Source organism: Podarcis muralis, chromosome 5 (assembly GCF_964188315.1).
Source record: "Podarcis muralis chromosome 5, rPodMur119.hap1.1, whole genome shotgun sequence".
NCBI classification, from domain to species: Eukaryota; Metazoa; Chordata; class Lepidosauria; order Squamata; family Lacertidae; genus Podarcis; species Podarcis muralis.
This window is the reverse complement of record NC_135659.1, coordinates 47,004,380-47,028,047: the sequence shown is the minus strand read 5'-3', so window position 1 is coordinate 47,028,047 and position 23,668 is coordinate 47,004,380. Positions and strand designations below refer to the sequence as shown.

Here is a 23,668-nt window from a genome sequence, read left to right as displayed (position 1 = left end):
GCTATGCTCAAATTCCTGAGGCAAGCACCAGCTGGCCTATATCCATAGAGATCCCCTGTACTTTGGGATTACTGTCTGCAGTATCTGGAGATTGGGACATTCCAGGGCAGGTGTTGACCCAGATTCCTATACCCCAATACTTGGTTTCCAGGATGCTGTTGAGATCTAGTTCAGTTTCATAAATTGTGACTGATTTGCACTGAACAGTTGGACATGTTTGGGTAATATATTGATAGGTGTTGAAGGTATGTATTGATAGGTGCTGGAAGCATTCATGTAACTTCTTTCTTATGTCAAAACAACTTGCAGTGGCTTTTACGTTGGAATGGCCATGTGCATTCCCTTTGAGGAATTAGTTTATATTGCGGGTTTCACACCTGTACTATATGAAACTGTTCATATTTATAACCTACAGTATTTATAGTCTAGAGTGACTGGCATAATGAAAACCTCAGTACTTCCACTGCTGCAAAGGAAGTAGAGTTTAATAGGCTAACACTTAACATCCAAAATAATTTGATGATAAATTCAGGGTGTGTGCAGTTCTGATATTTTAGACAAGTATTTAAATGGCTATTGTAGGGCTGAATAAATCCCAAATATCTACCTGCTGGAGTACCTAAAATGGGGGTGCGAACACAACAGAATTTAAAATATTTTTCCAGCTTTCAGTTAACTTAATAATAATGTTCAGAGTCTTCATGCTGGCTTTTAGGTAGGTAGACTTTAGAATCTGATTCATAATGTTGCGCATTGCTTTTGAATATGCTTTTAAACAAGCATATTCTTTTACAGAAAAAATGCTAATTTGGTAGTATATCAAACCAAGTTGACTGGGAATGACAGCTTCTGAGACAGCCTTTAATTTGGACTTCAAAACCAAAATTGTAAATTTCAATTGTGTTTAGTAGCTTCCTAGAGCAGGCATAAAATGCTAGTGATCTTTATTTGTTATAACTTGGGACAAACTTTAATTGTGACAGAGTTTGCAATAGGGGAAATGTCTTAATTTCAGAGTTTTAAAAGAATGAGCCCATAAGAAAAGGAAGGCAGGATAGGCCAAAGATGTTTAGCTTTGTTTGGCAGAGATGTTTAATAAAAGCATAACTTCTAGTTGTAAAGTGTGCTTATTAAATTCTTCATTTACACTACCTAATTAATTCTAGCATTTTAAATTAACACTGAAACTGGTCCCTGCTGTATCATTTCAAAGCTGCAGCATATTTTGCCCAATAACCCAGTTGTGCGTTTTAATCAGCTGCTCTTCCAAAACCAAAACAAAACAATGGAACCTTGAGTCAGTGAACTATCTTGCACAGAGAAGGTACAATATCAGAAAGAGGGAATACTTTTCTCATTGGGGTGGGGTGGGGTTTGAAACCTAGGGCTTTAAATTGAGACCAAATTGAAGCAAATTATTTTCCTAAATTATATTACTCTTCATGTATGATAAACAAGATATGATTCTTCCTACAGATAAGCAATAGTGCCAGAGTATTTTGGCCAATAATTAAAATACAAGTCAGTTTTCTGTGCTTTCCTGAGAAGTATATTATGCTTGTTTTGATCTAGTTTCCTTATATTCAGGAATTTTTTTTCATATAAACTGAAGTAGCAGTTGCAAAGTAGCACCGTCTTCACTAAAAATTAACAATTGAAAACCTATGGAAGCCTTGTAGATAAACCCATGACAGTTGCTGGCCTATAATAAATAAATAGCCATAGCCTGCTGGAGGCTGGCAGAAGAGGGACAGAAAGAAAGCTTTATTCTTCTGGTAATATTCCTTTGCATTTTTATACTGAACATATAGGAGATAGTTCTTTGTTCTGTGCTGGGCACAAGAGGAACAGGGTGCACCATTCCTCTGCTGTCAGTCCACTCAGTCTCCTACTTGTAATTCCTAGTTGCCTGTAACTACCAGGCTAGTGCTTAAACACAGGGCTGAGGCATGAATTAGAGGGGGAAATCTGTGTAACTGTGCACCTTACTTTCCCCAATAGCCTGTGTTCATACTTGAATAATTTGAAATCAAGCATGGTGCTTAGTGCACAGCATCCAGATAGGTCTCTTGTGTTGTTGTTTTAAATGAATTACAGCCATGGGGGAAAGGGAGAGAATTGATGAGATCACAGTGAATGGATTCCTGACCTCTCTGGACATGGCACACATACACACCTGAAAATCCTCCTTCCTCAGCATGGATATCAGGCTTAGAAAAAAATGTTCCAATAGGCACCAGTTTGCAGGGGGTTGTGGTGGGGAAGGAAGGGGTAAACTGCAACCCTAATAACATTGGGCTCTTGCAGCTGTACTTACCATATTTTTTGCTCTATAAGATTCGCTTTTTCCCTCCTAAAAAGTAAGGGGAAATGTGTGTGCGTCTTATGGAGCGAATGCAGGCTGTGCAGCTATCCCAGAAGCCAGAACAGCAAGAGGGATTGCTGCTTTCACTGCGCAGCGATCCCTCTTGCTGTTCTGGCTTCTGAGATTCAGAATATTTTTTTTCTTGTTTTCCTCCTCCAAAAACTAGGTGCCTCTTATGGTCTGGTGCGTCTTATAGAGCGAAAAATATAGTAATTTAAGAAAAACAAGAGACAGAGAGCTGGATGCTGCACAGAAAAGTACAACGTGTAGTATGATTCTTTGTCTGGAGCTCAGCACCACTTGGTTCTCTCAAACCCTTGGGCAAAGTGGTATATCTGCTTTGGTTTTCATCTGTTTTCCTCAACTATGGGGGAGAGCCCATTTTATTCTGAATGATGTGATGAAGTAGCTTCCATCTAGCAGTGGGTAGATTTTTTTCTTTTTTAATGGTTTGAGTCGCTGGCCAGGACGCCCAGTCCTACTGTAAAGAGTTCTACAAGGACATTTTCCCATTATGTAACTGGATGTTAGAATGCCACGAAGAGTCATTGTGAGGAATTAATCCATTTGCGTAAATTAAATTAAATAATTAACTGCATGCAAAAATAGATTATGAGTTCATGGTAGATAGCTCAGTGAAAATACGTACTTAGTGAACTAGGAAATTTCCATGTTAGGGATGGAAGTTAATACAACCTGTATTGTAGTGCTGCTGTTAATAATAATAATAATTTTATTATTTATACCCTACCTATATGGCTGGGTTTTCCCAGCCACTCTGGGTGGTTTGCAACACATATAAAAACATAATAAAGCATCAAACATTAAAACAAATGAATGGTGTAGCTACATCTGGACTATTGTGTACAATATTATCTTAAAATTTATATTTAGTAATGTCGCCAAACCTCAAGAGAGAGGAGGAAATAAACAAGAACTATAAGGTTTTCATCACCTGCTTCAAAGTGAGCAAAGGTGAGGCAAGTCAGACCTCTCTGAAGGGAGTATTCCATAATTCGGATGCTTTGTTGAAAAATGCCTTTCCCTTGTCCCACCAACCAAATAAATGTCTGCCAGAAGGACATCCAATGCAAAGGGGATGTTGTAGAACCAAAATTATCATGGGGGTTTCTAAAGCACTTGGAAGCTTTTCACTTTAGAAATTATATCTAAGGAGGGGTCATGATAGAGGAGGCCTTTAAAGAATGCATAGAGGAAGTGAGTATATCTGATTTCTCGTTCTCTGGCGTAATAATAGAAGTCAGAGTCACCCAGTTAAATTGATGAGCAGTTGAGTCAGGATGAGAAAAGGAAAGTCTCCTGGAATTTGCTTCTACAAGATACTGTGACTACCACTGGCTTTAATAGCTTTTAAGGGGAATTGAGACAAATTCCTTATTTCTTTCAGTGGCTGCTAACCATAATAACTAGTTGGAACCTCCCTGTTTGGAGGCAGCGTAACTTTGAATACCAGTTGCCAGGGAGCAAAACAATTGGGGAGTGATGTCATTTTTACTCTACTTGTAGATTTCACAAAGACATCCAGCCACCTACTGTTAGATACATACCACTGGTCTGATCTAGCAGGCTGCTATTACATTCTTAACAGTGCCTGCCTTTTGCTGCACTATAGCCATGAAGCAGAAATTCAAAGAAGAGACACTGAAATATGGATATGTTGGTTCTGTGAAGCTTAGAGTTACTAAATATGTTTTTAGCTTGGTGCATTATTTTTGCTACTTAATCCACTTTTGTTTTGGGGGGGAAGAGTTATTATTTCTTCAAATGTATCTGTTTGTATGTGTCATACACGTCTGTGTGTCATAAAATTCATCTGCATAGACCATACAGTGTTCTACCATCATTTGGTAAATCATTGGACCCAATATTTGTAGTATGTCATTTAGCACCAAGAAGTAGAAAATAACAGTTCTCTGATACCTGGATTTTAAAAATACATTTGGTTGATACGATGTTTGCTCTGTCTGTTTCCAGGCATTGCCATTACATTTTTTTACCCATAATCCTGCTTTTCTCCTGCATAAGTTTTTTATTTTAGAAAACTGCTTCACAATATGCATTTAAATATGCATTTTCTCTATGTATTTAAACATGTAGTTTGATAGGTTTAAACTGCATAGAACTACCTAGTGTTAAGTGAAATATGAAATTGGGGTGGTGGTGATTAACACCTGATTTGCAAATTTGCAGAGAGTTAAAATATATTCCTGTAAAAGACCATTATTCATTGGTTGGATCTTGCCTCCATGGAACCAGACAAGCATGGCTAAAAGCATCTACCCAGCAGTTTCAGGGAGGCTTTAGGTTTCATATCAGAATCCAGCATTTTAGCAAGAAGCACTCTTTCCTCTTCTCCCGTCTAATTCCTAGGGTACCAATACTGAAAGGCTACTGAACTTCCACTTATCCAGGGATTGGTAGTAGCCCATGGGTAGACAAACTAAGGCCCAGGGGTCGGATCCGGCCCAATCACCTTCTAAATCCGGCCCGTGGACAGCCCGGGAATCATCATGTTTTTACATGAGTAGAATGTGCCCCTTTATTTAAAATGCACCTCTGGGTTATTTGTGGGGTCTGCCTGGTGTTTTTACATGAGTGGAATGTGTGCTTTTATTTAAAATGCATCTCTGGGTTATTTGTGGGGCATAGCAATTCTTTCATTATTTTTTTCAAAATATAATCCAGACCCCCACAAGGTCTGATGGACAGTGAACCGGGCCCCTGCTGAAAAAGTTTACTGACCCCTGTAGCCAGTCATGCTACATGCACTCCAACCTGATTCTGAATATTAAAAACCCAGTGCATTTAGTACAGTATTTGTGCAGAAATAAAACTGCTAGCACATTTGCAAAGCCAAGCTGGGTCCAGCATAGTTCCCCACAAGCTCTCTGCTACCTCCACCTACAAATAAAAATTCTGGGACGGTCATGCGTTTCACACCTTTTCAGTGTGTTAACAGGGCAGACACCTTCACCTCACTGTTGTACTGCAGGGTCTGCTCCAGTCTCTAGGGCTTATCAAGGTATTTGTGTCGAAATGTATTTTTAAAAATTAAAAAATTGTCCAATTGGTCCTACTGGACAATTTTTTTATTTTTAAAAAATATATTTTGACTGCATCTGACCCAACAGGGCTACCTACCTGAATCTAGAGCCATGGTATTTGTGTGTGTAGGATTTATTACCCTTCCTTAAGATGTAGCATTTTTTTACTGTTCTAATTTTCATTGTTCTCATCGTGATGGGAGGAGGGGAAATTGATATTTTCTGAATTTCTGTACTTCGCTTGGAAAGAACAATCTTTCCACCCTGGATAGTCACATGAATCCTTCTCAAACAGATTGTGCTAATTGCTGCTTTGTTAGTGTTGGACAAATTTGCTGGTTTGGTAGTAACTTTTTTTGTTTGTTTGTTTCCTATCCACTTCTTACTTCAAATACGTTTTCGTTTTGCTTTGAGTGCCGCTCTCCCTTGCGTTGCTGAGATTGGTGGGATAGCCCTCCGCACAGGGCAAGAGGTATTTCATTCACAGGAAGAGGTTTTTAGCGGTGCTTAGACTCAGCTTTGTGGAAGTCTTTTAAGTGCCCTTCTAGTATTTGTTTTATCATTTTCTTTTAACCTTGTGTTTTGAGCAGATAAGATGATGTGCCCTAACCTCTAATCAGAAAGAATCAGTGCAGTCCTCATTTATTTTATCAATTAATGCCATCAAGAAAACCTGGCTGTCAATTTGTTTCTAAGTTGTGCTGATAAAGCCTGTTACGACTCAGGACCCCATTTCCCATGCCCAACGATTAGCATCAGAGGCCTTTGTGTTTGTGTTCTGAATTGCGGCTGTTCAGACAGTGGCAACAAGGTAATCAGCCTTTTCAGTAGTAGCCCCTTTTCTATGGAATACTTTCCTAAAGGGGCTTGATTGAAAAGAGGATCTCTCTGTCACCTTTGCCTGCACCCTGTCATTTCACTGCCAGTTGCTCTGAATGGTCAGCTTTATTGAGGAAGAATACTTAAGACTTTGAACTGCTGTACACAGTCTTTTTTTTCTTGTCTTTTTTTAGAAGGGTAAGATTTGATGTGAACTAGCGGGAAGTGATTAAATGCCTCATTTTGAAATACAGATGGTTATCTCTCATGCTATCTTCTCCTCAGGGACTAGTTAGGAAATAGAAACTTGAATCCCTTTCAAATTGATCACTATTAGGCACATTACATGTGTCATTCCCCATCTCCCAATTTTGTAAACAAGATACTAGAAATACCAGATATTTGCCAAGTACATGCACCTAGAAACTCACTTCTTTTTGTTTTTGGAAGTAATTAAACGTAGCTCTGATTGCATACCAGGTGTGCTCATAAGAATAAAATGTGTTATAAACGAGGACCAGGAAATATAAAAATACCCCTTTTATGGGGGTTTTTCTTCCCATTTGTAGATTTGCTAGAGATAGATTTTGTGCTAGTGCCAACCCCATATGGCCTTCACATACTGCTCGGCATATAGTGTTTCTAAGATTGGCATTTAACCAGTATAAAAAACAACCCAAAAAACCTTAGAGAAATATTACCAAATAATAGCCAAGTACTTAAACATTAATTTTCTACAACAGTATTAAATAAAAGTGAATGAGAATTCAGAAAATGCTGTCTTCATAAGGATAGCAGACCCTTCCAGAAATTTCACTGAACCTCATGCTCCATGCACATGGAGACCTTTCAGATACAGTGGTACCTCGGGTTACATACGCTTCAGGTTACAGACTCCGCTAATCCAGAAATAGTGCTTCAGGTCAAGAACTTTGCTTCAGGATGAGAACAGAAATTGTGCTTCAGCGACGCGGCAGCAGCAGGAGGCCCCATTAGCTAAAGTGGTGCTTAAGGTTAAGAACAGTTTCAGGTTAAGAACGGACCTCCGGAACAAATTAAGTACTTAACCCGAGGTACCACTGTATAGTTGACTCAATGGCAGTGCTGATTCATTGTCAGTTGTGATCTGTTACCTTTTGGTCACAAAGTTCGCTTTTTGAACTTGGGCTCTCCTTAGGAAATCTCATTATCTTCCATATCCTCTCTGCCCATCCACCACCACCCACCCGTTGGGCAGATTAATGTGCAAAGTTCCATATCTGCAGTTGCACATTAAAATCTGTGGACTGGGGATGAATAAGTATTCAGAAAGTTAAATGTTCCACTAGTTTTCCTCATTTATTTCTCCTGACAGTTTTGAGGGCAGATGCCTATAGTTTAAAATGAACTGATTCTCTATTGTACCTAGCCACGCAAGAGGAATTGTTAGTTTTCTTTTTGCTTAGCTCTGTGAATTGGGTTCTTCAGCTGATTCTCCCCCCCTCCCCACCAACCAGCACAGCTTTAAAGGTTTTTCAAAGTGCTCCAAGTATGAGATCCTTTACAAATTTGAATTTGTAGATACAGCTTCCTGTGAATGTGTGAACCTGACAAGAGTCTTCCTGGACATAAAAAAATAAATTTCAGGAGCTACTTCTTTCTAAATTATTTTGCTGCTCTTTTTGGCTTTAGGTATCTTGTGAAGGTTTTCAAATAATGTATGCTATAAAACAAGTATCTTGAAATACATCGATAGTTATTTGAGGTACTAACTAGGCTTGAGTTTAAGAAGGGTGGATTCTGGCAGGGGGGAAGTAGGGATGGGGATTTGCCCTTTGGAGATCTATCCAAGGGTAATGTGCTATGAGTTTAGTATATATTAGCTAGGTTTGCCTTTAATTGATGTCTTGAGTAGCTGAATTGAAGTACAGGCAGCCCCCTGTTTACACAGCTATTACATTCCAAGGCACAGTGCCCATCAGTGAAATCGCATATACTTGTACAGTGGTACCTCGGGTTAAGAACTTAATTCGTTCTGGAGGTCCGTTCTTAACCTGAAACTGTTCTTAACCTGAGGTATCACTTTAGCTAATGGGGCCTGCTGCCGCGCCGCCAGAGCAAGATTTCTGTTCTCATCCTGAAGCAAAGTTCTTAACCCGAGGTAATATTTCTGGGTTAGCGGAGTCTGTAACCTGAAGTACCACTGTATCCCATTGAAAAAGCCTGTAAACACCCCATTATGTCCCCCTCCTTCATTCTACCCTTTTAGTGACATTTTTATGGCATTTCTGGGTTCGGTGCAATACATGTATTCACTGTCATGCACATACTGAACGTGCGTAAACGGGGGGCTGCCTCTACTGAATACATCCTACTGGGTGCTTCTGAATTAAACTGGCTTCTTGAGCTTGCACCATTTTTTTATTTTTAAAAGAAGAAGTAGGACTTTGCCCTTAAGAAGGCTGTCTTGAAACATTGTTCAAAATGACCCCTCTTCAGTCCCTGTGGAGCTCACAATGAGCCCTTTTAAAAGGCTGAAATCTGTCTGATTACTTGTTTGGAAGGGAAGACACCTTTTTCTCTTGAACAACATCTGTGGAAGCTTAGCTTTTTAAGTACGTTTCCATTTCCTAAGCAATGGAAGCTAAGTGACAGAGAGGGGGACCCCACATGCAATGCCCATATTGCATATTCCATCTAAGGATATGTACATGGTTGCATGTCTGCTAGTATTGGGGATGAGAAGAAATCTCAGTGGTGGATTGCTTGGGTGGGGCATAAATGCTTGTGTACAAGGTAGTTTGTTTGTATTTTGTGAAATGGTTTTGATTTTGTCAAACAATCAAATTGCAAACACTTTTCTTAAAATCAAAGCACCAGAGGGTGAGATTGCACCTAGCTCTATGGACTTCAAGAAAACCAGCTGCTTGCACTTGGTTTTGTTCATGTTTCAAAATAAATGTGTCTTTTGCTGTTGCCCTCATTATTTTTCTATTAATTTCTGCAAATGCATCTTGCCCTTCCTACAAACATAAACACTGTTTTCCAAAATACGCACTGCTTAAAGTTCTGCAGTTTAATAATTTTTAATGACATATAAAAAACAGTTTTATTTCTGTTAAGGTGGTATATTATTGATAGATGTAATTTCTCTTATCAATTATTATTGAGGTATCTGTAGAGTTTGCATTGCTTCCACCCCACCCCAGTTCATTTTTCCAATTTGCGGACTGTGTCCATTTAAGTAGCAGAAGTAGATAGGGCACAAAGACCTGTTCAGCTTTTACCTTTCAGTTCATGATGTCAGCATAAACAGTACTTTTGATTTACATATTCCAAATCTATTTAACCATTCGTATAGGATTTGATGAAGAGGGAGCTTGCCTTCTAATTTCTCTTCTGCAAGTTGCTTATATTTTATAAATGGCTGCATTTTGTTTGTTCAGCAAACGATGCACAAAATGGATCAGATGTTTATAGAGAATTTAAGTAGCTGGCAGAAGCAACCCAAAGAGGAGAGTTCCCATTAGAAATGCCACTTGAATCCTTATGTCTTCTGTATCCAGTTATAGTGCAGAATAATTGCTATTGTTCCCCATTAGTATTTGCAGGATTCAAATACACGTAGGCTGCTATGGCTTTTAGTACATTCCCAAAAATAATTCTGTATCCTCTCACATGTGTGTGTACGTATTAAGAATGTGTGAATATTCCTCAATCCATTCCGACATTTTTGCACTTTCACCTGGCATTTTCTGTTCCCCTGCAATTGGTTTATTTTGTGCAACTTCTTCTTTTGTTTCATCGTCCACTGTATCCCCTTTCAAAGTTGATGCACTTCCAGAGGGGTAGCCCTCTTACTATTTTGCAGCAAAAACAAGAGTTTGTGGCATCTTAAGGACAATGTTTATGAAGGGGCTGATGGCCCATTACAAAACCATCAGTTGCTGCAATCCTAACCATGTCTACTCAGAAGCAAGTTCACTTCTGAGACTTACATTTGGGCTTGCTCCCAGGTAAGGGAGGTTAAGATTGCAGTCTTACTATCCTGATTTTATGGTTAAGTAAAAACGTGAGTCCAGGTGGCGACCATTTTGCGTGCATTCAGTTGACACATAACCACTGACATACAGGTCATTTTTGACCCGGAAGATGACCAGGGCGGGCTTATGTAAGTTCTGCTGATGTGCATAGGGGCCAGGAACGGAACTCCTGCACAAGTTAGGAGTTGCCTGTATATGTGTGTAAGATAGATGACTGAGTGTGTTTTCAATAGGTGCATAATCCAACGTATTTGGTATTTGCTGATCTATTTCTTGTATCCAGAATATCAACATTTGAGTGGGCAATCTATGTAATTTATTTGTGTATTAAATTTCTATACCTCCCTTCATCTAAGGATCACAGGGCGGATTACAACTAATCCAGAATGCATCAGCTAGACTGGTGACTGGGGGCGGCCGCCAAGACCACATAACACCGGTCTTGAAAGACCTACATTGGCTCCCAGTACGTTTCCAAGCACAATTCAAAGTGTTGGTGTTGACCTTTAAAGCCCTAAACAGCCTCGGTCCAGTATACCTGAAGGAGAGTCTCCACCCCCATCGTTCTGCCTGGACGCTGAGGTCCAGTGCCGAGGGCCTTCTGGCGGTTCCCTCACTGTGAGAAGCAAAGCTACAGTGAACCAGGCAGAGGGCCTTCTTGGTAGTGGTGCCCACCATGTGGAACGCCCTCCCATCAGATGTCAAAGGGAAAAACAACTGTCAGACTTTTAGAATACATCTGAAGGCAGCCCTGTTTAGGGAAGTTTTTAATGTGTGACATTTTAATGTATTTTTAGTCTTTGTTGGAAGCCGCCCAGAGTGGCTGGGAAAGCCAGCCAGATGGGCGGGGTACACATAATTTATTATTATTATTATTATTATTATTATTATTATTATTATTACAATATAAAAACATAAAAATACATAATATAGTATTTTACATAACATATACATAATATACCCTCCCCACAGTTTCAAAAACCATAGGTTGTTTAAATAGCCAAAGGCCTGGGAGAAGAGGAATGTTTTTGCCTGGCGCCTAAATAAATGTAAAGAAGGCACCAGGCAAGCCTCCCTGGAGTGAGCATTCTACAAGCAGGGAGCCACCACAGAAAAGGCCTGCTGTTGTGTTGCCACCCTCCAGACCTCTCGTGGAGGGGGCATCTGAAGACTGTCCTCAGTTGATGAGCGCAGGGTCTGGGTCAGTTCATATAGGGAGATGCGGTCCTGAGATGTTTTGCTATCTCTTCCAACCATGAATTGTTTGCATGATTGTTCTCATTGTATTTTCTTCTATTCGTGCGCTGTCCAGATAGAAGAAAACGAACAGTTGAATTCCTGCATGATGTTTAAAAGCATCAGTTCATTATTACAATTTGTTGACATATCAAGCCTGTCCCACTTGTTTTCTCTGTGTAATACTGCTATTTTGTAGGAGTGCCATGGTGAGTTCTCAAAGAGAATTCCTGCATTCCTAGATGCAGATAATGCAACACAGTCCTGTGCATGTTTACCCAACAATATGATCTAATTTCAGCGGAACATGTTCCGTAGTAAATGTGTATAGAATTGCAGTCTAGTTTCTTAGTATCAAGGAGAAGCGATTAGGAATGATAACATCTGGCAAGGATAGGTCTGTCTAGCTCACTGGTTTCATGAAAGAAGTTGGATGTGTAGGGAGGCAACTGTTTTGCTAGCTGCTATTTTGCTACAGACGAAGATATGGGGCGGGGAAACATATTTTCTAGGGCATGCATTATGGTACATTCTAAATGTTTATAACAAATGGAGCAAAATATATAATTTATATAGTTATATTCAGGATTTCCAACATTGTTTTCCTTATTTATAGATGACTCTGGTGGTGGGGGATGAGTGTTCAGACCCCTGGGCTCTCACTTGTGGGGTGCCTCAGGGTTTTGTCCTCTCCCCCATGCTTTTCAACATTTACATGCAGCCACTGGGAGAGATCATCAGGAGGTTTGGGCTGGGTGTTCATCAGTATGCGGATGATACCCAGCTCTACCTCTCTTTTAAATCAGAACCAGTGAAGGCGGTGAAGGTCCTGTGTGAGTGTCTGGAAGCGGTTGGAGGATGGATGGTGGCTAACAGATTGAGGTTGAATCCTGACAAGACAGAAGTACTGTTTTGGGGGGACAGGAGGCGGGCAGGTGTGGAGGATTCCCTGGTCCTGAATGGGGTAACTGTGCCCCTGAAGGACCAGGTGCGCAGCCTGGGAGTCATTTTGGACTCACAGCTGTCCATGGAGGCACACGTCAAATCTGTATCCAGGGCAGCTGTTTACCAGCTCCATCTGGTACGTACGTAGGCTGAGACCCTATCTGCCTGCAGACTGTCTCGCCAGAGTGGTACATGCTCTGGTTATCTCCTGCTTGGACTACTGCAATGCGCTCTACGTGGGGCTACCTTTGAAGGTGACCCGGAAACTACAACTAATCCAGAATGCGGCAGCTAGACTGGTGACTGGGAGCGGCCGCCGAGACCATATAACACCGGTCTTGAAAGACCTACATTGGCTCCCAGTACGTTTCCGAGCACAATTCAAAGTGTTGGTGCTGACCTTTAAAGCCCTAAATGGCCTTGGTCCCGTATATCTGAAGGAGCGTCTCCTCCCCCATCGTTCTGCCCGGACACTGAGGTCCAGCTCCGAGGGCCTTCTGGCGGTTCCCTCACTGCGAGAGGCCAAGTTACAGGGAACCAGGCAGAGGGCCTTCTCGGTAGTGGCGCCCGCCCTGTGGAACGCCCTCCCATCAGATGTCAAAGCGATAAACATCTACCTGACATTCAGAAGACATCTGAAGGCAGCCCTGTTCAGGGAAGTTTTTAATATGTGACATTTTAGTGTATCTTTCATCTTTGTTGGAAGCCGCCCAGAGTGGCTGGGGAAACCCAGCCAGATGGGCGAGGTACAATTAATAAATTATTATTATTATTATTATTATTATTATTATTATTATTATTATTATTACTATTACTCTGCCCCACTGTAAGAACTAATTCAGAGAGACCCATTGAAATAAGTTACTTACTTTAAACCAACATTGCTTGCTACCCATAGAATCCTCTGGCCCGTTCTATTTTCAGTTTTCTTTCTCTTACAATGCTTTATTATACTGGTCAGAAGCAATCCTGTTTTTGCAAAACAGACCTTTCCCCCAAACATATTTTTTACATTTTTTTTCGAGTGTCTGTTACATGAAGTGCAGTGTGTTAACATGAGACTCTTGTTGGCCACTTGTAGTCTCCGGCTGACCACGCAACTAATTATTATTTATTAATTTACCACTTAATGCCCAGATATCTACATAAGCTGATTATTATTATTATTATTATTATTATTAGCTAAGTTTGTATACCGCCCTTCATCCGTAGATCTCACAAAATATGCTTTAACTAAGGGACATTCTTTTATTGTATCTGGAAAGCTGTTTTGATACATTCTCCTATATTGCCTAGGACAGTGGTTCTCAAACTTTTTTCTCTGGGCCACACTTTAAGAATAGAAATTTGCTCGTTGGAAAACAAAAAGAAACAACAACTAGCAGTGTTTGATTTATAATGTAGAGCACGACTACTTTATATTACGATCATGGGACATCCAGGAAGTATAAAACAATACAGCTACATAATAACATGAATCATTCCCAAAATATAATTATAAATGAACCTCTTACATGTGTACCTTAGGTATGTATACAAACCCAATGAGAGGTGTGAACTTGCAGTATCATGTGATTATCTTGCACTTTGTTTTGATAATATATATCCTGCAAATAATAATTTTAAAAATATTACACTACACTACACTACACTACACTACACTACACTACACTACACTACACTACACTGAAATGTTTAAATGTTTCTTTGATTGTCCTTGAATCTTCCCGCCATACTTGCCATTTATGCTGCCACACTCTTTGAGAACCACTGGATTAGGATGTCCTTTTAAATCACGGCTTAGTAACCAGTCCTGCAAAATCGTTCCTAGCCAAAACCTAAATCATCTTCAAATACCCAGTGATATTTCCAAGCCTTGGCTTAAGTATTTAATGGCAGTTTTTACACCTGCTAGCACAATTAACACTCCAGTACTCCAGCATTTCAGTGATATGACATATCCATATAAACCAATTTGCTTTCATCACTAGACCTGCCAAGTTTGGTTGCACAATCCATTATTGGTTTTTTGAATATTACAAAAGCAGTTTAGGGCTGTGGCCCAAAACAGATTTGAGAGAAGAGCACAGGACCAGAAACTGTAAATGGCATTATACTCGCAAGATAATGTTGGTGCATTTGTTATAGATTTGTTACTGACCTTTCTCATTTACTGAAGGAAATAATAATAATAATAATAATAATAATAATAATAATAATAATAATAATAATTTATTATTTGTACCCCGCCCATCTGGCTGTGTTTCCCCAGCCACTCTGGGCGGCTTCCAACAAAGATGAAAGATACACTAAAATGTCACATATTAAAAACTTCCCTGAACAGGGCTGCCTTCAGATGTCTTCTGAATGTCAGGTAGATGTTTATCGCTTTAACATCTGATGGGAGGGCGTTCCACAGGGCGGGCGCCACTACCAAGAAGGCCCTCTGCCTGGTTCCCTGTAACTTGGCCTCTCGCAATGAGGGAACCAGCAGAAGGCCCTCGGAGCTGGACCTCAGTGTCCGAGCAGAACGATGGGGGAGGAGACGCTCCTTCAGATATACTGGACCGAGGCCAAAATGTTTTTCAGCAGCCAAAAAGCAACTTTCCGGAGTACATTTCCTTGCATTTAAAGCTTAAATATATTTTTCCATCTTACTTACATTTTACTACAATTTTTGTCCTAAGATTATTTCCCTGATTCTTATAGGGAATCATCAGTTATTAGTCATCATCACTGATGCTTGCTGACTTCCTGTAGCTGTCAGCCTGCCTTGCTTAAGGTAGGGTGCTTCCCACTTCAGGGGAATACTGTGCACACTTCATGCTGTCATGTATTTCAAGATCCCCACTCCATTTATCAAAATTAGCAGGATACGGTGTTCTGCAACATAAGGATGGCAATATTTTGCTGAAATTCTGTAGTTACTTTATCTGCTATGGAAACACTTCAGTGATAACAACTGAGAGGTCTTTTTTTCATGAAGCAAGCTCCATACTGTTTTAATTTTATGTGAAGAATATAAATTGAGCTCCTAGTGAAGCTAACTCAATTCATTCCACATCAGCTATTATGGTTGGATTCTTCCACATGAGGTGTTTGCTTGTTTGGCTACTTCTATATTGCCTTCCACCATACAGTCACAGGGCAGTTTACAACATATTATAACACACCAATACACCGTGAGGAACTTAGTCTACAGACAGGGGAAATAGTAGAGGGGAAGGAATTAGGCAAGGAAAAGATTTAACATTCACTTAAATTGTAGTAGCCAAGTGACTTTAAAGGGGCCTATCTCTTTTTGTGTGATAGTTGAACTGCTGTGTGAGGGGTCATTTTGGTGTGGGAGGAGTGGCTAATTTCCCCACTTCCACGGCTGTTACTAAACTGGAAAATGTGCAGTGGATGTTTTCCTACTTGCAAAAAAAGGTATTTTCTTACTTGCAGCAAATACCTTTGTAAACGGCAGTTTAGATGGGGGAGTGATGGAGGGAAGCTTCAATCTAATTTCCCCCAGCTGTGTTTTCTTTTGAGAAACTGGGGACTCCTACATTCTTATCTATTTGCACCCTAGGACTGTCCCAAACAATATTACCTCTTAAACGAATGCTGTCATAGTTGTACAAATGATCCAGTTGACATAGTGTACTTGGACTTTCAAAAAGCTTTCAGCATCACCATAGACCCATGACTAAGTTTAACAGTCATAGACTAAGAGGAGAGGCCCTCTTGTGGAGTAGGGCTGTATGGAGAATTCTCCAAATGGAGGGGTGTTAAAAGTGGAGTCAGTCACAGGGGGAAAGAATTGGGACCTGGGCTTTTAAAATGATTTAGAGTTGGAGGTGAGCAATGAGGTAACCAGGTTTTCTGTTGAGGCTACATGGTTAGGTTGGTTATAACAAAAAGGGATTGCTAAGAGCCCCAAGAAGATTTTTCTAAGCTGAATGAATGGGTGGTGAAATTGGAAATGCAATTCAGTGTAAACAACCATAAAGTGATGTACGTCAGGACAAAAATGTATTAATTTTACATGTACCTTCCTGGGGTCTGAACTGGCACTACTGATTAGAAATGCGTGCCTAGAATTGTAGTCCAATGCAGTGCAGAAATCTCTACTAAAGCATCCATGGCAGATGGCCATTCAACCTCTGCTAATGAACCTCCAATGAAGGAGAGTGCATCACCACCTTCCTACGTAGGGAATCTGTTCCACTGTTGAACAGCTCTTGCCGTCGTCTTGATGTTTCGTCACATTCTCCTTTCTTGTAACTTGGATACACTGGTTTGGGTCCTACCCTCTGGAGCAGGAGATGTCAACCCAATATGTGGCGACTGTGCAAAAGGCAAATTCCATGCTAAGGGATCATTAGGAAAGGAATTGAAAAGAAATCCGCCAATGTCATAATGCCATTATGCAAATCTATGGTATGGCCACACTTGGAATACTGTGCACACTTCTGGTTGTTTCACCTCAAAAAGGATATTGTAGAGTTGGAAAAGGTTCAGAAAAGAGCAACCAAAGTTATTGTGTTGCCTCTTGGTTGCCTTTTCTCTCGGCTTGAAAGCCTCAATTGCTGTAACCTTTCCTCACAGGGGAGTTTGCAGGCTTCTCATAGGGGTCTTGGCTGGCCACTGTGAGAACAGGATGCTTCGTCAGATGGGCCACTTTCCTGTTCTAGCAGGCTCTTCTTAATGTACTTAAGTTTCAGTATATGGTCTCTTTTTAATCAAGTTGTTTACTTCTGATCCAAACATGGCTGTGTCCGGTCATCCCTACAATTGGTAATACTTAAAGGCAGTCAATCCTGTGACATGTCGTATGAAGCTAAGGTAGCCTTGGAAAATAACCTCTATTAAGGTTTACTAGCCAGCAAAATGTTTTACTCATCTGCTTTTTATATAACAGGGCAGAGGAGGATGGACAGATCACTCTGTTCCTCCTTTGCCAGTCCCTCTTATGAGTAAATAGTGGATGAATAAAACATTTTATAAGCTAGAAATGAGCACTCTGTGCCTCTTTTGACAGCCCACTTGGTTTCTGTGCTGACCGTGCAGAAAGAGGCTTTGCTTCCTGCACATCCAGCCTTGAAGCAGATGAGAGGTGAAGTGATCCATGCCATTTTATTTCTACGGGAGAGGGCTTCAGCTCTCGCACATTCAGCATAAAAAACTCTGCATAGATTACTGTGCCCCTTCACCCACTGTGCACCTGTGCTAGATGTACATCCAGCATAGAAACCAATCATGTGGCAAGTGGTGGCACAAAACCACTCAATCCCTTTGCCATCAACCTAAGTTTGCATTTATGTGCTGGATATGCAGGAAGTGAAACTTTCCTGCACACCCAGTCCGCAGCAAGTCCTCTGGGTTTCGTAGGAAAACAGCAAGCCAGCAGAGGAGCGAAGGAGCATTCTTTTCCTCTTGCTTTCTCTTCTTATCACACAGAAAAGAGCTTCACCTCTTCTGTCTTCAGTATAGAAGCATTAAAGGGCTGCCAGCAGAAGGATGGGACGATTCATAGCTTCACCAGCAGCCTGCTTGGTTTCTAGGCTGGGTAGAAAGCATGGATCTTTCCATTCTCGAAAAGCTGGGCAGGATTCACCCAATGAGTGCTATCAGCGGAAGCCCCATGCAAGGACCTCTTCTTGTGCAACAGGGCTTTCCACCCCCCCTGCAAATGGCTCTGGAGAGGTCAGGGGAACCCCCAGAGCAGCAAGGGGGCAGGGAGGAGAGGGAGAATCATTCCATCTGCAAGCCGAAATGTTTGCACAGACAGGATGATTTTTACAGTGCAACATTGAATTCCACCCACAGAAGCCCCAAGTGTTTCATCCTCTCTTTGGCGGCCTTTCAGTTTCTGCATTAGGCATGGAGGAGTCAAAGTACTTTCCTCCACACCCAGCATAAAAATGCTGTAAGTAGCTGGAGAAGGGACTGGATGCTTGATCCCACTTCGGCTTTCTTGCTCACTCACCACCAAAGAAAAATTACTAGTCATCTAAGATGGCAACCAAGTGGACCAAGTTGGACTGAGGCTCAAATTAGATATTACAGGCAGAGACCATCTAACATGTGTCTGATCGTGCGCATGCTCCTTGCTGCCGACCCAGAAGAGGCCCCAAAACATTGTGGGCTTATGCGCTTTGCCCATGCGCACAGGGGTCAGGAACAGAACCCTCGTGCAAAATGGTTGCTGACTCTACTTCATTGGCAGTTTTATGTCTTTTTAAAACAAGATACTTTCAGGAATTGGGCTGCAAGGCAGGGAAGATATAGGCCTACTTAATTATTGATCATTCAGCTCAAAATCCCCATCCTCAAATTGATATTTTTGTTCATATGGCTGTTTGAGAGAGAGAGAGAGAGAGAGAATATAGATTTAGGCTGCTGGGGGTGATGGAAGTTGTAGTCCAACAACATCTGGGTGGTCACAGGTTGCCCACTCCTCTTGTAGGTGAAAAGCACCAGGAAATCAGTGATTTTAAACAGAATAGCCAGAGGGGAAAGAATTAAGCAAGCTTCCTTTCCCTATTACACAGCTTGTCTAAGCTGATTTTGCTTTAAAAATGTGGGCTTCACCTTAACATGTACTTTATTCCTGAAAGCAGCCATTTTTTGGTATTTACACTCCTTCAATATTGCACTGTCCAAATTGTTCCAACTGCAGAAACCACAAGATATTGAGAAGACCTTTCTTGCTATTTCTATTACTCTTCCTATTCTTTCTTCTTGAGAGTTTACATTGTAGCACCGGTTGGGAATTTTTGCACATTTCATTGGGACCAGTGCTGGGCCAAGATATTTTGAAGCTGCCCACTCCCCCCCCCCCCCCCATTGGATTAGTATTGAAGGGCAGGCGATTTAAAAATAATTTTAATTGTACCTTTGCAAACAAAAAAATACTCCTTTATTTTAAAAGAAAAACAAAAGCCAGGCCTTTTCAAGCCCATTTTAAACATGAACACTACTGTTTGATTTCCATGTGAGTTCATTAGGCTGCGGGAGATCAGAAACCAAATGGCAGGCACTCATTATTTCTGTTTTCTTGGACAATCAATTCTTCTCTTCCCCATGTCCATTCTCTCTTCCTGGGAGTTTACAAGAGAGCATGCTTAAAAATAAGTTTGAAGTCTGGTGATAGAGAACACTAATGGAGGACTGAGCTGTTGTGCACTGCTTGTTTGACCATTTCCGATTCATGGGCAGTAAAATTACCATGTTTCCAACTTCCAACACAGCATTGCACTGGAAATTATGGCATGAGTGCATAGAAGTGTGAAAACTATTTTTCCACCCTTTACTGAATGCTACAGATGTTCTAAAGGAGGCAGGTGACAAATTCTTCACTTCGTAGTTTAATTAAAAGTTTAGTTAAGTAGCTGTCACCATAGGGGAAATGTCATTTGCCTTCCGCTGCAGTAGAAACGTTGCAGCTGATTGGAAGTTGAACCAGCACTTCTGTTTCTCTTTGCTTGCGCCGAGACGGCAGTAGCAAAGGAAGTAGATCACTGAATTCCATCCCACTGCATGTAGAGTGCTTTGGTTGCTGACGTTCCCATTGACAGGACTTTCTAACCATGATTAGGTTCCTCTGAATTTGTACTTCAAGTTCTTCACACCTTGATTGTGGTTATCAGCTGGAAATCTGTGGTGCATGATGAGACCCGTCACGTATCATTGCCTCGTACCTTAGCGTAATTCCCCTGAAAGAGGAAGAGAAGTGAGGTTGCTAAGAGACAGTGAATTCATCCCATGACGGTGGCAGTGCTTAGAAATCCTAGCAGTGAGTCAGTCACGTAAATTATCTTGTTGCAGCCTTTAAAACAATCTTGCAAGGTAGGTTAGTATTAACTCCATATTGCAGGAAGTAAGCTGGGGGGGGGGGGGGGAGAGAGAGAGGCACGTTTAGCCACCTAGTGAGATTTGATCCAGGTTTCCTTGGTTGTAACTCAGGGCTGATTCATACTTACCTTTCGTTCATGCTTTTAAGTTCCCTGTCCAAATTCAGTTTGAACCTGAAAACTCGCCCTTTCATCTTGCCTGGGTGCAGTTTTCACTGCCTTGTCCGCATCTAGTCCCCAGTGGGTTGTCAGGCATTTTGTAAATTCACAGTGTTAAGGCAGGCAGAAAACATGGCATCTCCTTCTGAATTTCAGTCTCTCATTCTCTTGCCTCATAATGGAAAAAGATGGAGATCTCCCACTAGATGTAGGAAAGATGCCTCCGCTTATCGTTTAGTCAACCAGTTTCTCCATCTACATTGAAATCATTTGTGTGTATTAAAAGCTGTTGAATCAAATCAAATGGGGGGGGGGAGATCCTATATAGAGATAAAGGGGCATTTAGTCTGTGTACACACCCTACATTTAAAAGCACTTTGCCACCACTGCTCCCAAGAACCTTGGGAACTGCAGTTTGTTATGGGAGCTGTGAGGGTTAAACTGCAGTTCCCATGATATATTTTTTGACCAAGGGGGGGTTACGCTTTAATTGGATGGTGTGTGCCTCCTGTGGGGGACATAGCATATGTAAAACAATGAAAAACTGAATATATTGAGGCAGAAGAACGGAATATGAACTTGGGCAAACCTGTAAGCTGCATGTGCATGGTGTTGATTGGCGTTGGTTGTCATTTTTACTGTAATTATACTCATTACCTTTGAATTAACGAGGGGTGGGTTCTGATAGATTATAGGGGGTGTGTGACAAAAGTTTTCCTTGGTCAAATGTTCTTACTGCGTTGCAAGGCCAAGATCATCCCTGACCTGTGTGAATCCCTATGGTATGTAATTAGCACCATGTTAAAAAGCTAAGCTGTTTGTACTGGATAAAGTTGATCTGCGAAACGTAAACATGAAACACGACAATAAAACAGAAGCTGTTGAAATTTTGGCTGCTAAAATGGGCTCCTGCCATCCGAATGCAGAAGCAGTTTTACTGTTTTGTTCTTCCTAGCATCACCACATGAGCTCAGTGCAAAGAGCACAAAGTAATCATCTATCCTGCCATGTGATATTATGTCATTTCCGATGGTGTATGTGCTGTCACAGACAAGGCAGTAACATAGACGCTAATTTGTTGGCTTTTACATGTTCATTTTTAGAGTTCATCCTGATTTTTAGGTAATCTTTCTGTTTCTTTAAGCTTCTTATTAATAAGAACCCTTCCCTGCTGAAAGGCAGTATATAAATATTGTAAATAAATACTATTTTCAACCAAATCAGGTAAAATAAATGCAGGGTTTCTAAAGAAAGGTTTCTTATTTGTAAGAATTTGGTTAGCTACTGATATGTGTTTTAGTTTAAGCATTTCATTTATTTCACTTTAAATTGCAGTTGAGTTGCTTGTACAACTAATTTTTATTTTTTTATTTCTGTCTGTTGATTAAAATAACACAAATCGTTTATAAATTCTGCATGTAATCCTGCTGCTACCTCTCTCTTGTCTTTTATTCTCTTAATGTGATTCCTGTAGGGAAAAACATCAGTAAGTGTGGCCACTAGTAAATTCTTAATATATTCATTTAGTTTTCCTAGTTTTAAGGGCACTATGGAATCTAGCAGAATCAGCACCTGTTAATGACAGACTCTCAGGATAAAAATATTTCTAAGCAGTCCTCCTGAAAGCTGTGTTGGCTGTATGGGTATGCTTTCTGGATTGGAATGGAAGTGTTAGGTGAAAAAGTTTATCAGAGAAAAAGGATTTCATTCCCCCATTTGGAAATCGTACACGTGTGCTGCAAAGAATACTGAGTCCTTTTTTTTTTGTTTCTTATGTTTCAACAGGGCAGAGTTTAGGGTATGGATTTGTTAACTATATTGATCCAAAGGATGCAGAGAAAGCCATTAACACTTTAAATGGACTCAGACTCCAGACCAAAACCATAAAGGTAAGAGAATACAAAGAGTATTTTGCTAAATTCAGGAGGAAGAGTGTAGTTAAGACAGTGTCTGGCTATCTCATCAATGTTGCATTCTTCACAGCCCAAAGGGTGCAACTAGCTCTTACTTTGGAACAAAAGAAAGGTGTATAGCAGATGGCACTTTCTTCTTCTTTTCAAACTGCCTATTGTTTTTGTTTATAAAAAGAAAAGAAAAAAACAAGCAGAAAATCTTTAAATGACTATCACAGGATTTCAAGTCAGCATGTCAAAAGCACAGCGTTTAGAGAGTCATCCACAAAAATCATAGCAGCAAATTAGGGGAGAAAATAGGCTTTTTACGAAATGGCTACTACATGGGGTTTGGTTGCTTATTTCGGCTATCATTATCTTGCCATGAGATAACTGGGCATACGACTGATGCTCTTGTCAAGATGCACCTGTAGTTACCCTAGAGTAAATGGTGATCAGGTACCAGTTTTTAGCATTAAGTTTGTTTTCCAGAAAGCAGAACATTCTGAAGGAAACCTCAAGATCAAGTGATCTTAAAGCACTTGTCTGCATTCTGTTAGCATTTTTGGTACTGTAGTTCTTTATGGGGGGAACTATAGTACTGGGCTGTAACGTCTTCCTGATTTCAGAGAGAAAAGCTCCATACAAATTGTTTCATGATATAGCTACATGTACGTTGTAGTAATTTAATATATATTCTATTTTTAACATATTCCTTCTAAATCCGCTTAACATAGTATCAAATTTAATATCTTTTACACTGTAAAAAAATGCTTACTATAGGATTCCCTGCAATTACTACACATTTTGCTTCAGTGAGTTAATATGAGGAAACAAAACAAAAATAGTCTTATCATTACAGTGTAGTACTGAGTCAGCAGCTTCCTTGTCTGCTTCCAAATTAAAGGAAGAAATTGCTGGCTTCACCTGAAAGCCCATAAGCAAAAAAAAAAAAAAAAGAAAAAAAAAGAGGGGGGTCACTTTTTTAAGAAAGAAAGGAAAAATAGATTCTATGTGTCTTAAATAGTCCAACGTGAATTAAATTCACCCTTAAGGTAGAGATTTTTAGTGCCGTGTTCACTTTCTGTATTATTTTTCTGCTTGAAAGCTTGGTCATCTTTGCTGTTTTATAAGTTGCTTTCTCATGTTATTATCATAGTGCTATAGACTCAGATTCAGGGTGGGGAGAAACCATGATAAGGAGGATCCTAGAACCCCAGAATTTATTGACTAGGACTCTAGTATCCGCTTTTGGATGCATGGATTTAAATAGGTTTTCATACTTAACCAGTTAATGACTGCAAAACCATTATATTTTGATGGT

The 23,668-nt window shown here is 40.4% G+C and overlaps 1 protein-coding gene across 7 annotated transcripts in view; it reads left to right on the top strand.

Annotated features, from left to right (window-relative positions):
• ELAVL4 (ELAV like RNA binding protein 4) overlaps window positions 1-23,668 on the top strand; it is a 105,228-nt gene that overhangs the window by 56,005 nt on the left and 25,555 nt on the right. For all 7 annotated transcript variants that reach the window (XM_028733526.2, XM_028733530.2, XM_028733528.2 and 4 more), the window contains exon 3: window positions 22,238-22,341. In XM_028733526.2, coding sequence (XP_028589359.1) covers window positions 22,238-22,341 — 104 coding nt within the window. The remainder of the gene's footprint in view (window positions 1-22,237; window positions 22,342-23,668) is intronic.